General features: G+C 43.7%; 1 protein-coding gene across 6 annotated transcripts in view; it reads right to left on the bottom strand.

Moving 5' to 3' along the window:
* The window catches only part of Reep1 (receptor accessory protein 1), a 102683-nt gene that overhangs the window by 36300 nt on the left and 48907 nt on the right, over nt 1–17476 (bottom strand). For all 6 annotated transcript variants that reach the window (XM_048352557.1, XM_048352559.1, XM_048352558.1 and 3 more), the window contains exons 2-3: nt 16260–16332; nt 4739–4815 (exon numbers count right to left, since the gene is read on the bottom strand). In XM_048352557.1, coding sequence (XP_048208514.1) covers nt 4739–4815; nt 16260–16332 — 150 coding nt within the window. The remainder of the gene's footprint in view (nt 1–4738; nt 4816–16259; nt 16333–17476) is intronic.

Here is a 17476-nt window from a genome sequence, read left to right as displayed (position 1 = left end):
CTCTTACTTGGATTGCTTATTCAAAGCTGGTGCTCTACTATCTGAACCACATCTCCAGTCTCATATTTTGTTAGTTAATTGCAGATGGAGTCTCACTGACTTTTTTGTCCTGTCTGGATATGAATCAAGATTCTCCAGATCTCAGCCTCTTTAAGAAGCTAGGAGTCTAGGTGGGTTACAGTACCTGGCTCTGAGAAAGCTATTGAACACCTTACCACCCCTCAGCTTCTGGGTTCTCTCTCAGGCCTTGTCTTGTCAGACAAATAGATCAGCTCAATTACAAATTTAGAGAGCAGACTTTGTTTGGAGGGGCCAGCAGGCCTTCCCAAAAGTACTTCCTCTCAGACAGCTCTAGATCCTGAGCAGCACTGCTCCGCGGTATTGTTTACCGGGTGATAAGCTTCCAGTGAAGTATTTGGGATGAAATAAACCAATTGGTGACAGAAGAATCTCAACAGAGTGCGTTGGTTTCTTGCATGGAAAGATACCCGAACTATCCAGAGCATGACAAAGAAAAAAAGGAAGTCATTAGAGCCTGCGAATTCCCAGCCTTCCCAGGCAAGACTTTGGTTAAAAGCAGCCTCTTTTGAGATAGTCAGGAACCACCTAGAAATGAAGGGCAGATGTACTTTCTGGGCCTTGATCCATAATCTACTGCCCATTAAGAGACATGGCATACATAATTGGGCATGCTAGTATATACCTATAATCCAAGCACTGGGTTTGAGGGTGGGGGGAGGATGATTTATAGTTCAAGGTTAGCCTGGGTTACATGAGGAGTTCTAGGCTAGCCTATGAGACATTATCTCAAAGTATAATTTAAAAATTAAAAGGCATGGAGGGAAGAGGTGACATTATCCAAAAAGAAATGTACTCTTTATCTGACTTACATAACTATAACCCCTCTATATATCACCTTTATAATAACAAAAAAACTAAAGAAAAGATACAAGGAGAGGCTGGGAATGTGGCTTAGTGGTAGAGTGCTTGCCTAGCATGCATGAAGCTCTGGGTTTGATTCCTCAGCACCACATAAACAGAAAAAGTCAGAGGTAGCACTGTGGCTCAAGTGGTAGAGTGCTAGCCTTGAGCAAAAGAAGCTCAGGGACAGTGCCCAGGCCCTGGGTTCAAGCCCCAGGACTGGCAAAAAAAAAAAAAAAAAAAAGACACAAGGAACATGAAAAAGCAAAACAAATAAATAAAGTATAAAAAACTATGATATATATTCTTCCCTGTCCTTTCAGTCTCCAGATCTTATAAGGCTCAAAAGCTAGGTAATACTAATAACTTCAGCCTACTTATTAACCTGTTACTTGCTAAAGGCAAAACTATGCATGTTTTCTTCCACTTTTCCCACGTGTTCTAGCTGCTATAGCAACCCATCCTCATCACAAAGCCAGGATATGTACGCAGGATGCGGAGGAATCTAGCAGCTCCTAGGATAAGCTGATTCTCAACTTCTCAAGACCAGGATGTTTACAAGAAAAAAAAAGGAGAAAAAAGGTCTTTTGAGACCACATCCACAGCTTAATGAAAAATGAACAGTTCATTAAATAGTGTGGCCAGCACCTCAACCATCCAGCCCTCCCTTCTTAATGCAGCCTGTGTCTGCTGCTGGATGGCTTCCTGCTGTCCCCATGTCTTTCCCATAAATGTTATGAAACAATGATATTGGTCTGAGGGACTCTTCCTAAGTGTTAGCAACATGCCAGCCTTTTTGCTTCTTTGCTGGGTGAAAATCCTGGCTAATGAGGACTCTCTTCCTCCCCAAGTATCACTCTTCCCAATCTTATTTTGATTCACTTGGCCCAAGTGCCCTTACTCATGGCAGAATTTTAGTTTCATACCTAGTAAGTATTCAGCAACTATTTTTGGAATCAATTTGATTTTTATTGGGGGGAAGTATGTTAACTTTCTCTTACTGCCATACCAAATGACTACAAATTTATCTCCTTAAAAGAACACAAAAGTTTGGGCTGGGGATATGGCCTAGTGGCAAGAGTGCTTGCCTTGTATACATGAAGCCCTGGGTTCGATTCCCCAGTACCACATATACAGAAAACGGCCAGAAGTGGCGCTGTGGCTCAAGTGGCAGAGTGCTAGCCTTGAGCAAAAAGAAGCCAGGGACAGTGCTCAGGCCCTGAGTTTAAGGCCCAGGACTGGCAAAAAAAAAAAAAAAAAAAAAAAAAAAACACAAAAGTTATTATTCTACAGTTTCTATAAACTGAAAGTTTAGGTAGAGCCTGGTACCAGAGGATCACGCCTGTAATACAAGATACTCAGGAGGCTGAGATTGGAGGATCATAGTTAAAAGCCAGCCAGGGCAGGACACATAGTCCATGAGAGTCTTATTTCCAATTACCCACCAAAAAGCTGGAAGTAGAGTTGTGGCTCAAGTGGTAGAGTGCTAGCCTTGAACAAAAATACATCTTGAGTGCCATCCTGAGTTTAAGACCCAAAACTGGAGCGTTGTGAACACAGACACAGACACAAACAGACAGACAGACACACACACACACACACACACACACACACACACACACGAGGGGGAGAGAAATTGAGAAAGAGAGAGAAAGAATTAAAGTCACTGGCCCCAAAGAAGGTTCAGAGAAGGGCTGTTCATTCACTAGAGGGTAAGTCCACACTGGTCCTTTCTAGGTAGGAGGGGTTTGTTGTTTGTTTGTTTGTTTTACAGAAGATGGGCACTCCATCACTTGAGGCATACCTCCACTTTCTTGAGTAAGAACTCTTTTCCTTTTTTCTTTGTATATGCCGGTATTGTGGCTTGAACTCAGGGTCTGTACTCTGTCTTTTACTATCACTTTACCACTTGAACCACAGCCTCACTTTGGGCTTTTTTGGTGGTTAAGTGGAGATAAGAGTTTTATAGATTTTTCTGCCCATTCTGGCTTCAAATTGTTATCCTCAGTCCTCAGCCTCCTGAGTAGCTAAGATTACAGATATAAGCCACTGGAGCCAGGCAAAACCTCCAAAATGGATATATCTTTATTATTTTCTTAAATGATACTTGATCACAGCAAAGACATTCATGTAATAACAGCAAATGCAAAAAAAAAACCCTACAATCCCAAGTTGTAGACAGGACTGTAATAAAGTATATTTTTCCACAGAACTTTAAAAATATATATCCATGTGTATACAAACCCATGTTCTTTAAATATAAACAGAAAACTAAATTATTCACCCCCCCTTTTCACCTAAGAAACAATATATCAATACAAAGACCTATCTTACCATTTAAAAAATTACCTTCATTGCTAGAAATAACTGTACTGTATATATGAGATCAAAAGAGAACCAACTTAAATGTCCAGCAAAAGGATATGAATAGCCAGTGGCTCATACCCGTAATTCTAGTTACTCAGGAGGCTGAGATCTGAAGATCTCTGTTGGAAGCCAGCACAGGCAGAAAAGTCCATGAGACTCAACCTCTAAACCCAGCAAAATGCTGACTGGAGGTGGGACTCAACTGGAAGAGTGCCAGCCTGAGTGAAAAAGTTGAGCAAGTACTCAAGCCCCAGTACAGGCAAAAAAAAAAAAAAAAAAAAAGAGGAAAATGACATTAGTAGGCAGAAGATATAGCTCAGTAGCAAAGCACTTGTCTAACCTGACACATATGTAGCATTTCAACAAAGTAACAAAACAATAACAGATAAAAGAAAAAGAGCATTAGTTAAATTAGTTGTGCTCCATCCATATGATTAAATACTATGTGGTCATTAAAAACAGTGACTAGATACATTTATGGTATGAAAACATTTCAAAATAAATAAACAAAACAAGAACTGTTACAATGACTATAATAATACTGTTAATAACAAAGAAAATGTGTGTGTAAAGACACACAAAATCTCTAATACTCCACAACTGTGAGTAGTAAGTAAGTAAGGTAAGATTACATAGTATGGGAAAAACAGCTTTTATTTTCTGTTTTTGCATGCTATTTCTTTTGGGCTTTTTTTCCTCTTTTTTTTTTTTATATATATATGAGCGCTTCTTTACCAACTTTATTCACTGAGGAGCTGAGCTTCAGCCAACTCTCTAATCTCCTGTAATTTGAATACTATCTCTCCTACTTGAACATCTTTTTTTTTTTTTTTTTTTTTTTTTTGAATGCTGGTCTTTTAGCTTGATCTCAAGGCCTGGGCACTGTCCCTGAGCTTTTGTGCTCAGGGCTAGTGCTCTGCCATTTGAACCACAGCTTCAATTCTGGCTTATTTTTGCTGGTTAACTGGAGAACAGTATCTCTCAGATTTACTTATTGGGCCTGACTTCAAATCTCAACCCTCAGTAGCTAGGATTTCAGGTATGAGCCACTGGTGCCCAGCTTGAACGACTTTTTTTTTTTTTTTTTTTTTTTTTTTTGCCAGTCCTGGGCCTAGGACTCAGGGCCTGAGCACTGTCCCTGGCTTTTTTTTGCTCAAGGCTAGCACTCTGCCACTTAAGCCACAGCACCACTTCTGGCCATTTTCTGTATATGTGGTGCTGGGGAATTGAACCCAGGGCCTCATGTATACGAGGCAAGCACTCTAGCCACTAGGCCATATCTCCAGCCCTTGAACGACTTTTATAGACCGATTTTTATAATACACTCCAATGAATACTTCTGGTCCCTGCTCTCTGATCCGAGGCGAGGTTCACAGTTTCAGTCCTTCCCCTTCTCTATGCTCACACAGGTAAAACCATCATTTGGAATGTCCAATCCGGGAGCACTTACCAGCAAAGGAAGATGTCTGTGAATGTCTCTGCAGTGGTGAACAGTGCAAATATAATCCAGTACATCATCCATTTGACCTGTTAAAAGAGAAAGAGCTGAAAGAAATGGTCAAGGATAACCAATTGCCTAACATGAGGAACAGCCCCCGGTATATATACTGAGGCCAAGCTAGGCAGTTCCACCTGCATCGTAACTCCTTTCCCTCCTCTTCCCCAACTCATTTCCAGTTCTACTCCATACTCTGGGGCTGTCTCACAACGGACCAGAGTGAAGATCAGATTAGATTCGTTAAACCCTGCATGAGCCCCCATAGTCCTCAGGTGAGCTAGGGAGACTACAGACTACAAGTGACCAGGAGTCAGCAGGTCATTTTTACAGGACTCACAGGTGGTGAGGAAGCACTAGAGGCCTGAGGAAACCTCTGAGTCCAGTCTAGATAGCTCACATAAATCCTGTCGTGGAGGAAAGGCCCCAGGGCTACTTGTAGCACTGGATCTTTTCTTTAAAGCTTTCCATACATACAATCCTCCTTTGCATGTCACCGCTTCTCTCCCCTAATTAAGCCTTGTACCTTTTCTCTTGAACTACTACAAAATTCTTCTAAGCAGGCTAGGGACCTGGCTCACATGGTAAAGCTACTGTCTAGCAAGTGTGAGGTGCTAAGTTCCAAACACATAGGCTGTCCTTGCCTTCTTACCAGTTCATCTTAAAGCCATTCCCATTTTAAGCGCACCAAGTTATGAACTCTTCAGAATATTCTTCCACTTAAAATCTTCTGGCCTGAAGAATAAAGTCTAGGGCTGGGAATATGGCCTAGTGGTAGAGTGCTTGCCTCAAATACATGAAGCCATAGGTTCGATTCCTCAGCACCACATATATAGAAAAAGCCAGAAGTGGCGCTGTGGCTCAAGTGGTAGAGTGCTAGCCTTGAGCAAAAAGAAGCCCGGGACAGTGCCCAGGCCCTGATTCAAGCCCCAGCAAAAAAAAAAAAAGAATAAAGTCTAAATTCTTCAGTTTGCTCCTCTGCTTCTGGTAATGGTAGAATAGCTTATATTGTCTAGACCTCCTACCAGTAATGATAACCTTTCAACAGAATATTTCAAAACACTAGAGAGCAATAAAAAGCAGACACAGACCAAAAGAGTTTGAATCAAAACTTTTATCCAGGTTGATAGAGTTAAGGTCCCTCCCAGTCTGTACATCCTAAGGTACATAGAACGTGAGCAGAAACTGGGCGCCAGTGGCTCATGTCTGTCATCCTAGCTACTTGGGAGGCTGAGATCTGAGGATTGGGATTGGGGTTCAAAGCCAGCCTGGGCAGGATCCATGAGATTCTTATCTCCAATGAACCACCAGAAAACTGGAAGTGGAGCCGTGGCTCAAGTGGTAGAGCACTAGCCTTGATCTGAAGAGCTCAGGGACAGCACCCAGGCCCAGAGTTTAAGCCCCATGATGGGAGGGGGAGGGAGGGGGGAGAACATGAGCAGATAGACATCCATAGTACTTTTTGCCTGAAGAACAGGAAAATGGGGATTGAGCCTACCAGAGTTGCTGGAAATTGAGATGACAAAAAAGAGCAGGTCCTTCAGAAGAAAAAGAAGGAGAAAGAAAATGAAAAAAGGATAAAAGAGTAGGTCCCCAAATCTACAATGTATAAATTCCCTTCAAATTCGTGGCTGGAATCCCAGCACTTGAAAACAATATCCCTGGCAAAATCTCAGGTTGTATAGAACCAAACACTCCAAATAGGAGTAGGGATAAAAATGGGCAATGCTGTGTGAACCGGATCAAAGAACATTACATACATGTATGAAGACACATTAAAAACAAAACTATGAAGCACATTATTTAGTGCAATTAATTACACTAATTGCAAGGCACTGATTTTTGGTTCTAGCACTTTTTCCATCTCAAAATCCACGAAACAACATCCAGTTACAAAACAGTAAATAAATTCAACAAGCATCTATGGATTAAAAAACAAAAACTCTTAAAAATAGCTCAATTTGATAAAGAGCATCTACAAAAATGCCCTACAGTTACCATGTTACCTAATGGTTGGAAAACACTGATGCAATAACATTCAGATATAGGAACAAGGCCAAGATATTCTCTCATCACTCTTCGTACATCATAAGGGAAAGTCTTTGCTAATGCAGTACGATAAGAAACAAAAGAAAAGGTGTATAGAGCAGAATGAATGAGATAAAACCAACAAATGGCATGGTTGTATATGTATAAAATCCCCCAAAACAGGTTTTTAAAACTCCTCTATGAACTAATAAGTAATGATAGCAATATTACAGGATACAAGGAATAAATCTTAAAGACCCTCACTTTCCCGTATACCAGCAATGAACAACTAGAAGTTGAAATTTAAAACCATCACTAAGCCAGGTGCCAGTGGCGCATGCGTATACTCTAAGCTACATAGGAAGCTGAGATCTGAGGATCAAAGTTCAAAGTCAATCTAGGCAGGCAAATCCGAGAAGACTCTTATCTCTGTTTAACCCAAAAAAAGGCTAGAAGGGGAGAGAGCACCAGATATGAGCTTCCAAATTAAGTAAGAGTGTGAGGCTCTGAGATCAAGCCCAATAATGGTACACACACTAAGGCATGCGCGCAAGCACACACACACCAAAAACGGGGGGAAAAAAGAAGAAAAAAAATAGATCTAACTTACAAGAGCACAACTGAATGATGCAGTCAAGAATATATTTAAGGGGCTGGGAATATGGCCTAGTGGCAAGAGAGCTTGCCTCGTATACATGAAGCCCTGGGTTCGATTCTCCAGCACCACATATCTAGAAAACGGCCAGAAGAGGCACTGTGGCTCAAGTGGCAGAGTGCTAGCCTTGAGCAAAAAGGAAGCCAGGGACAGTGCTCAGGCCCTGAGTCCACGCCCCAGGACTAGCCAAAAAAAAAAAGAAGAATATATTTAAGGAGCTATATCTAAGGTCTATAGGTGCAGGTGGGTACAGTGGGACCTACCTGTCATCCCAGCTATGTTGAAAACATAAATAGGAGAATCATGATTTTTATCAGCCTGGGCATAAATTCAAGACCCTATCTCACACATATTTAAAGCAGGGCTGAGAATGTGGCTTAGTGGTAGAGTGTTTACCTAGCATGCATGAAGCCTGGGTTTGATTCCTCAGTACCACATAAACAGAAAAAGCCGGAAGTGGCGCTATGGCTCAAGTGGTAGAGTGCTAGCCTTCAGCACAAGCAGCTCAGGGACCAGTGCCCAGGCCCTGAGTTCAATCCCCAGGACTGGCAAGGGCTAGGGTCATGGATCAAGTGGTAGAACACCTACCTAACAAGTGTTAGGTTTTATGTTTAACGCAAGTACTCAAAATTTTTAAACCAGAGATCTAAATAAAACAGTAACAACAATTTATTTATTTTGTTGGTTGTGGAGCTTGAACTTGAAGCCTGGGCACTGTCCCTGAGTTCTTTTGCACAAAGCTAGCACCCTACCACTTTGAGCCACTGTTCCACTTATGGTTTTCTGGTGGTTAACTGGAGATAAGAATCTTATGGACTTTGATGCCAAAACTGGCTTTGAATTGTGATCCTCAGATCTCAGCCTCCCGAGTAGGTAGGATTACAGGCGTGAGCCTGTAATTGCTAGTAATTGTTGCTAGTGAGGGGCAGCTAGTAACAATAACTTTTTAAAATTCCTTTGCTTGATACAATGCTTAGCTACAAACTTCTGCAGTAAGCCTGGGGTACTGGAAGAGTCTGCTCACAGCCCAGGTGCTCAGATGCACCTATTATGCCAACTCCTATTGGGGTTGCTACTTTGTAATATGCTTCAAGGGGGACTAGAGCCTATTTATACTTATTTGATTCTTGGCTTTTCAGCAGGATGTGAAGTGGTCACTTCCTCAAAGTTTACCCAAGACTAAAACTGTCCCAGTTTCCCCTCTGGCCTTTTTGAACACCTCTTCTTAAGGCCTTTTGGTCCCTCTCAGGGCTCTGTACCTTGAGTTTTAGGCACAGTCCATGGGGAAAACTTCACAACCAATTGATGACCCAGTTCTATCCCTTCTGCTCTCTTATTTCTTTTCAACCTAGCTTTCCCCCACCTCCCTCCTCTCCCTCCATTATCCTACCAACTCCTATCTAGACTAGAACTGTATTCTATATGTGGTCTCTAGATCTCTACCTCCTATTCTGGTCAAAATCATTCTAACTACAAAATGGACCATTCTTTCCTAGCTCAATGCTACTTTCTTATCATTAAGATAAAAATCTAAATTCCTTAAGTTGGCTTTCAAAGTGTTGCAGGAACTGGCTTCTAATTATCTCCACCAAAACTTCTCCTTCACAGGCTTTGCATTTTCCACCTGAGCCATAATGGATGACTTTTAGTTCCCTAATCACAGTACTCTCTTTTGCCTCCAGATTTCAGTTCTTGGATCTCATTCTAAATTTTATTTCCATTAGGAAATGGCCAAAGTTAAGTTAAGTACCCTCTCTTGCCAGGCCACACATAGTGCCTGTCATAACATGCTATTTTGAAAGCCTCTTTTTTTTTTTTTTTTTTTTTTTTGGCCAGTCCTGGGCCTTGGACTCAGGGCCTGAACACTGTCCCTGGCTTCCTTTTTGCTCAAGGCTAGCACTCAGCCACTTGAGCCACAGCGCCACTTCTGGCCATTTTCTGTATATGTGGTGCTGGGGAATCGAACCCAGGGCCTCATGTATACGAGGCAAGCTCTCTCACCACTAGGCCATATCCCCAGCCCAGCCTCTATCTTTTCTCTTGCATTTCTTTCCTACTAGATTGTAAACTCCTAGAGACCAGCTCCTTTTGCACATCATAATATCTTCAGTACTGTTGTAGTATTTAGAGCCAGTATCTCGTACCTAAGTGCCTGTACATCTTAAGTATGAAATGAGTATGTTTTGAATGAGTAGATTAGAATATTGGTATTGTGAATGGGAAAGAATAGTTTCAAAATGGTTGAGTGAATACACTTGGGAGATAATGTCTAGAAGGCTTTAGAGGAGAAAAGAAGAGAATCAGAAGCTTGTGAGACAACAGGTTCTCCCGACGAGTGCCCAGCTCACTGGGTAGATGGCTGCAGTTGGGAATAAAGGTGCCTGCCGAGGCTAGGGCGTAACTGGCTGGTAATTATGTGGCCACTCAGAACACAAAGAAAGTAAAGAGCCAATTTGGGAAGCAGAGGCTGAGCTCCACAGGCTGAGGGAAATCTGAGGGTACAGTAAGAGCTCAAGAGACAGGTTGGGGTTATAGACAGAGATGAGAAAGCCAGAGAGGGGGATTGAAGCATTTGCCTGAAGCCTTCATCATCACTTTAAAATATTCTCATTTAGGAGCCAGGCATGGGTGGCTCACACCTGTAATCTTAGCTACTCAGGGGGCTGAGATCTAAGGGTCACAAGTCGAAGCTAGCCTGAGCAGGGATGTCTGTGAGACTCTTGTCTACAATTTAACACCCAAAAGCCAGAAGTGGCACTATGACTCAAGTGGTAGAGGGCTAGCACTGAGCACAAAAGCTCAGGGACAGCACGCAGGTCCTAAGTTCAAGCCTCAGGACTGGCACACACAAAGAATATTCTCATGGAGCTACAGAGGCATAGCTCAGGTGGCAAAGCACCTCTAGCAAGCACAAAGCCCTGAGTTCAAACCTCTGCTCCCCCCTCCCCCCGTGCCCCAATAAAAATACTGTCATGGAAAAAGAAGGATATGAGAATGACTCATGGAACCTACCACAGTAGATGGCAACTCAGAAATGAAAACCATATTCATCTATAATTATCAGGAAATGGTTTTCCCCATCATGCCTCACAGAAATCAAATGACAGCTATTTTTGTCAAGGTTTGAAATAGAACAAGTATAGGTTTGAGAGAATCTATTCAAATCCCTTTAGGACCTCGGGGGTAGGAACCTGGTAGGTCTTTAGTCAGAACTGAGAGCGGGAGCTAGGACTGAGAGGTAATGCTCAGGAGCAGCTCTGGAATGGAAGGTTGACCACTTGGCTAGCGCATCCCTTTGGACTGCTCAGGGCACATTGCAGGAGTGAAGAGGTAGAAAGAAGCTGCAACCTTCGGGCACATGCCTTCAGAGCTGAGCGTGCGAAGCAGGCCTGGAGACCTTCCCCAAACCACAGTGCTGGCTGGGACTCCACAGAATCTTCCCCCAGAGTTCCTGGCAGCAAAGGGAAGGGCTTCTCTTATGGCCTGTGAACCTCACCCTGACTTCAGACCCTCCTCTAATCAGACACTAGTATTGCTCAAGCCTTTCACACTCCTCTTACATCTGTCTCTACTTCAGTGTCACAGGAACATCCTTGTGACAAGTGACTGAGAAAGGAAAGATGAGAGCTTGGCTTACAGATGACACTGCACCCTGTGTTAGCATGAGCTCACAGTGGCTGGCTGGCTATGGCCAGGGTTGGCCCTGGGAAAGTGAGCAGGTGAAATTTCCCTACAGGCAAAACTTTGAGCACAGCACATAGTCTGATACATTAATTATATTTAGAAAATTTCTAGTACTCCTGATCTTCTGGCATCTGAGGCCTCATGGACTGAGAACTGCTACCCCTTCCCCACACTAGCCAAACTCTTATTAGAGACAGCAAAAGATTTGCCTAGTATGTGCCTATCATCTGGCAGGCTGGCCAATCCAGAGGCTGTGCTCCAAACTGGAGGTTTCACAGGTTCAGCCAATAATTCTCCTCAGCCATAATCACCGAGTACTAGACAAGTAGAGACAACTAGGTGGCTAAGATAGAGCCTGCTGAAATTGTGTTTTTGTGCCAGTAGAGGGGCTGGAACTCTGCCTTGCCCTCTTGCTTGGCTTTTCTTTTGCTCAAGGCTAGCAAAGCCCTCTACCAGTTGAGCCACACCCCCATTTCCAGCTGTTTGTTGTTGTTGTTCTGGATAATTGGAGATAATAGTCCCATACAGTTTTCTGTCTGTGTTGGCTTTGAACCACTATCCTCAGAACTTAGCCTCCTGAGTAACTAGGATGACAAACATGAGCCACCAGTGCCCAGCTGACTTGTGGTATTTTGATAGTACAACTGATCCTAATTAACAAGGGAAACCAGGACAGCTGCGACCCCAGGCAGCAGGCAGGAACGTAGGTGGAAATGGAGGGTTACCTAGGAACTTTCAGTACTATCTTGTTCAGGTAAAAGTCAAAGGATCATTACCACAACCCTAGGGAATGAAGAATGCCAAGGCCTCAGATTCTCAAAAATGAAGATTTGGGCCACAAAAATGGCATTAGGAACCTCATTTCCTAAGGCAAAGGGAAGATGAATCGGATGTAAAAAGAGGGAAGTTTCAGTAAAACCTGAAAAGAGAAATGTGTTCTACAGAATGTTCAGTGTCTAGCATGTACTTCTGAATTTCTCAGAGAGTGCAGGGGTCTTTTGAGCTATTTTACAATGGACAGATTACTGACTGGATTGAAAGTGATTTTGTCCATGGGGGTACAAATGAATTTTGTCCAGCGGAAGTACAATTGAATTCTTCATCTCATCCCACCAACAAATCAGTTTAATATCAATTAACTCAACATTTCTGATTGTCTATATCTATGTCTGGTATTTTAGAGTCTCCGTTGAATAACTTTTAAGACTTTAGTGATCCTCACTGTTCTTATCCAAAGAATGTTCCAAGGCACATGTGGCTATCCGCCAGTGTCGGTAGCACGATCACGAACTCCCTAAGCAGACTCTTCCTGTAGCATGAGCTGGTTATTAGCACCATCCAGCCTTCTTAGCTCTTCAATTTCTCCAGCCCATAGTTAATTCTACAGTTCCCCAGAAGTTCCTTTCTTTTGTTGTAAGGAAACTCAGTCATGAGAAGCAGAGAAGCCACCACCACTTAAGAGGCCAAAGTATGAGTCTGTATTGGAGAGCTGGAGGACTACTGGTAAACTCATGTCTCAAAGACCAGCAGAACCCAAAGGCAGTTAGCACAAATCTTATATAGACCTAAACCACACAAGGTGTGTGGAATCACACACAAGGTGTGTGGTTTGGGTGAGCAAAGCAAACCAGATGAAAACACTTAAACCAAATAGAAAGGCAAACCATCTAGGGAAACAAGCAGGAGAAATCAAGGGGAATTATCTAGGCGAAGTGTAGACCCAGCCTCCTTACTTCACTTTCATCCAAAAGTCTTACTAATGCATTGAAGGTGGAAAGATACAAGAATCTATGAATAGCAAGAGCAATGTTTCTAAGTTTGCGATTTTTAATCTCGCAGGTGATAAGGATCCAGAGAGGGGATAAGATAAATCGATTTTTTTTTTAAAGGCTTCTCTGAATGTTTTGTGGACAGCAGAGGAGATGAGAGTGGAGAGGCAGGATCCTGAAATGGCAACTGATACTTGCCATCTTTAAGTTAAGGACATTCATATGGAGAGACTATTCTGGGGCCAATCTAATCACACATCCATCAGAAAGGAAAACTGAGCCAGGCATCAGTGGCACCATGTCTGTGATCCTAGCTACTCAGGAGGCTGAGAAGTGACGATTGCAGTTGGAAGGCAACCTCGGTATCGGAAAGTTCATGAGGCCTTTAGCTCCATTTAATCACCAAAAAGCTGGAAGTGGAGCTGTGGCTCAAGTGGTAGAGCATCAACCTTGGGCAAAAAGGCTAAGACACAACACATAGGCCCTTATTTCAAACCCTAGTATTAGCAAACACACACACACACACACACACACACACACACACACACAGAAGAAAACTGCTCTCAGGTGGGTAAGGGACAAATGACAGTAGAAGAATGCTCAGGGAGATGTAACCATGCTGCTTAGAAGCAAGGAGGAAGGATCACGAGCCAAAGAGTGCAGGCAGACCCCAGGAGACATCTAAGGGAGGAAAATGGATTTCTCTCCCAAGCTTCTAAAGGAAATGCAGCCCTGTCTGCTGTGAGCAACTGGAGGGCTTCTGGCCTCCAGAGCCAGAAGAAAATACACTTGTGTTGTTTTATGTGCCACTAAAGTTATGGTAACTTGTTACAGTGGCAATAAAGAAAAAGCCCTAACACGGAAGGTCATTGTAGTATTTCCTGGGAAATAACTGAAAGCTCATTTCTGAGAGTAGCAATAGAGAAGAAAGAGCTGACTTGATTATGAAGGAGATGGGAGGAAGGCAGGTAAGGTGGCTCAGGCCTGTAATCCCAGCTACACAGCAGGCATAGTTAGAATGACTTTGGTCCAGGTAGGCCCAGGGTGGGGGGAAAAGCACTAGAGACCTTTTCTAAAAAATAACTCAAAGTGAAAGGGACTAGAGGCATAGTTCAAGTGGTATGTAGCAAATGTTAGGCCCTGAGTTCAAGCTTTCATATGACCAAAAAAGAAAGATGAAGGGCTGAAGCACACAGTCACCAACATGTACATGTGGAGATGAGTGATAAAGCCAGAGGCAGTAGACAAAGCAAACGCCCAGGTTTCTCTCCTGGACAAAAATGGCTTAGTTAACGGGACCACAAGAAGGAAACATGGAGGCTGGAGATGTGGCTTGGTAAGGTAGACCTACTGTTACCAAAACTTAAGATCCCGAGTTCAAGCCCCAGTACAACACACACACAAGGACAAAGGAGTGTGTATGAATAAGTGTGTGATGGCATGTGTGTGTGTGTGCCTTGTGAGAATGGGTGCGTGTGGGTTTATGTGTGAGAGCACTTCAGTGTTGTGACACTTAGTGTGTGCGAGTGAATTTGTGTATGAGAGTAGGTGTGGGAGTATGTGACAGTGAAAGTGTAAGTGTGTCAGTTCCTTTCTTCCAATTCCATTTTTACCCAGAAACCTTCAAGCTTTTCCCCAAGGAAAAGCTTCCCTCACCAGCCACCACAACAGCTGCTCAGCTTATCAGTTACAATGTTCCCTTTATTTATTTATTTATTATTATTATTTTTTTTGGCCAGTCCTGGGGCCTTGGACTCAGGGCCTGAGCACTGTCCCTGGCTTCTTCTTGCTCAAGGCTAGCACTCTGCCACTTGAGCCACAGCGCCACTTCTGGCCATTTTCTGTGTATGTGGTGCTGGGGAATCGAACCCAGGGCCTCACGTATACGAGGCAAGCTCTCTCGCCACTAGGCCATATCCCCAGCTCCACAATGTTCCCTTTAAATTAATGAGTTGCCATTCTGGTCATAAACCAGGCTCTTATGCATTCATCAGTACAAAACAATTTGAGTTTGATCTGTCCCCAGAATTCTCTCTGTCCCAGAGAATTTTGTGTTCTTTGCACAGCGGTGACCCCAGAACAGGGCGGTGACCCCAGAAGGCGACCTTCCCCTAGCACAGACAGCCTGTGCCATAGGTGGGAAGGGTTAGGACAGGGAGGCTGGAGAAGGCTGCCAAATGTTTTACATGAGGCCAAGTTAACTGAGGACCAGGAGACTCTGCGCTTGCAACTTTGCAGCTATTTATAGAGTGCGTGTGGAGATGCCCTCCCCATACCAGGCGCAGGATTCCAGAGGAGTAATCACCCCCTCTGGGCCCCTTGCTTCAGAGCAGCAAGTGGTTCTGGGAAACTGGAAGAGTCGGGACTGAGTTCTGTTTGCAGTTCCTCTCATGGTGTGGACTTCTGAGGAAATCTAAGAAAACAATGACTTTCTAAGCCCATTCTCAATGATTTATTTAACTGACACCAAACTTGCCAAGTGATATGTGAGCAAAAGAAGAGGGGGTGTTATTACCCACCTCACTGTTCAGATGACATCTAGACTTTTGGAAGTTGAAGATAGTTGTCCCACATTTGCACCGATTAAATGTCAGATCCAGGGCCTGATCTCATCCCTTTATGCCCAAACCTACATTCGTTCAACTTTGACCTGGGTTAGTGCCCTACACAGGAAGGATAATCACCTTTGCCAATCAGGAGCAGCTTAAGTGCTGAAGGACTCAGCTCATACAGAGATGGTGCAATCGGAATGAGTACAATCCACCACTAATGAATACAATCCTCCAACCAATGAGGCCTCCCAATTCCCTTCCTGTGTGCTGAGCCCACTGCAAGGTGCTATGGGCAACAGACAAAGGAGGATGAATACCCTGTGCCCTCAAAAAGCGTATACAGTGGCAGGGCTCAAATTGTAGGAATTGGATTCCTAGGCTGGAATGGGGTCAGAGCTGTAAAGTCAGGGGTTGGGGAGACTATGTCTATTGAACTCTAGGATCAGTGCACTTCCCCCTTGATACCAGGCCAGGCTGCCTCCAAAGGATGGCACTTTGCAGTCTACAGTGTTTTCCAGACAAACAAGCTGAAGCTAAGTGAGGCAAAGTCACCCAGCATGTGTCAGAGCAGTAGGGCCTCCAACAGCAGATGCTGTTTCCGCGCTCCCTGAACCTTGCTGCTGAACCCATTTCCCCAGTCAAGGTCTAGACAGGGGAAGTACTCCTGCAAAGTGTCATGAGAAGAAAAATGACTTCCTGCTACTCATGCCCAACCAAGGAAGCCGTCCACGTTCTACTGCCACTTCATACCCGCTTGAGAAACCCTCCAAATAAACAGCTCTACTTACATATTCTTTAATGTCCTTCGATTTGACAGCCTTGTAGGAATAATACGCAGGATACAGGGTGCCAAATATAAGCCTAGAGGAAAAAGAAGAAATGTGATTTTCATTCAGGCTGTTTGATGGAAAATATCCTCTGTCCTTGATGACAAGGAGCAGTTCTCCCCACCAGGGAAAATGTTTCTGTGGGGATCTGCCCCCACGGAATGAATGCTCTTAAGGCTTCCTGCTCATATCTGGCTTGTCTTTGGGACCATCTATCTCTTGATATGGCTCATATCCACTTCCTTCAACCCATGGCTTAGCAACCTGAAGGGTGTTTAGGACCATGGTAGGCAAAACTGGAAGTGTACAACCCAGCTGAGCAGCCCCTGAAAGAAGGGTTGAGCTCCTCTCAAGCTCCACCTAAAGCTCTACGAGGCCCACCCACTCGGACTTGACCTCAGCATCCTGAAAAGGTCCACAACTAAGTTGACTCTCAACTCTGCTCTAAGGACCTTCATGGCATAGCTCGGCCTACCCTTATTCTCTCCGCCTTGCCTTGGCCCAAGCTGGAATCTTCCCTCCCTTCTTTGTTTGGTTAACATCTGTCCACTCATCAGATCACAACTCCCACCTAAGTCCTTCACAAAAGCCTTCTCCGACTTCCCAGAACTTGTCAAATCTCCTCCGAACTCTCTCACTGCAGGACATAGCAGAATGTTCTTTCACCACTGTGTGATGCTTTGACTAGCAGCTTTCCCTTAATAGACTGTAAGTTTGGAGAACATCTGTTCATCTTTGTGCTCCCAGCACCTACCACAGGATGGGCTAGGCATAGAGATTTGTGAATAGATGAACAAACAGACAAAACAATGTGTCAGACCTAAAAGGCTTAATAGCATCCCACTCCTAATAACTATGTCATTTCTGGCTATCACATCAGTTTCAAACCACTTTGGTCCAGGCCTACAAGGAGCTCAAATCTTCTGAGATAATCCCTGCCAGGAGCCTGTCTGGTAGAAAAGACACTAGGCAAAGCCCATAGAAAGGACGTATAAAGGCTCACATTGAAATCTTAGCTATGTGTGTATTGGGAGGATACTGCTTTGAGGCGAGCTATAGCAGAAAATTTTAAAAAAAGACTTCTTTTTAATGTAGAGTGGGACATGTCTGCTATCCCAGCTATGACAGGAAAACCAAACACAGGCAAACATTGCACTTCAACAGGAAGCAAGATGCTA

Source organism: Perognathus longimembris, chromosome 8 (assembly GCF_023159225.1).
Source record: "Perognathus longimembris pacificus isolate PPM17 chromosome 8, ASM2315922v1, whole genome shotgun sequence".
In the NCBI taxonomy this organism is placed as follows: domain Eukaryota; kingdom Metazoa; phylum Chordata; class Mammalia; order Rodentia; family Heteromyidae; genus Perognathus; species Perognathus longimembris.
The sequence above is the reverse complement of the archived record's forward strand: the minus strand, read 5'-3'. Positions and strand labels throughout refer to the sequence as shown.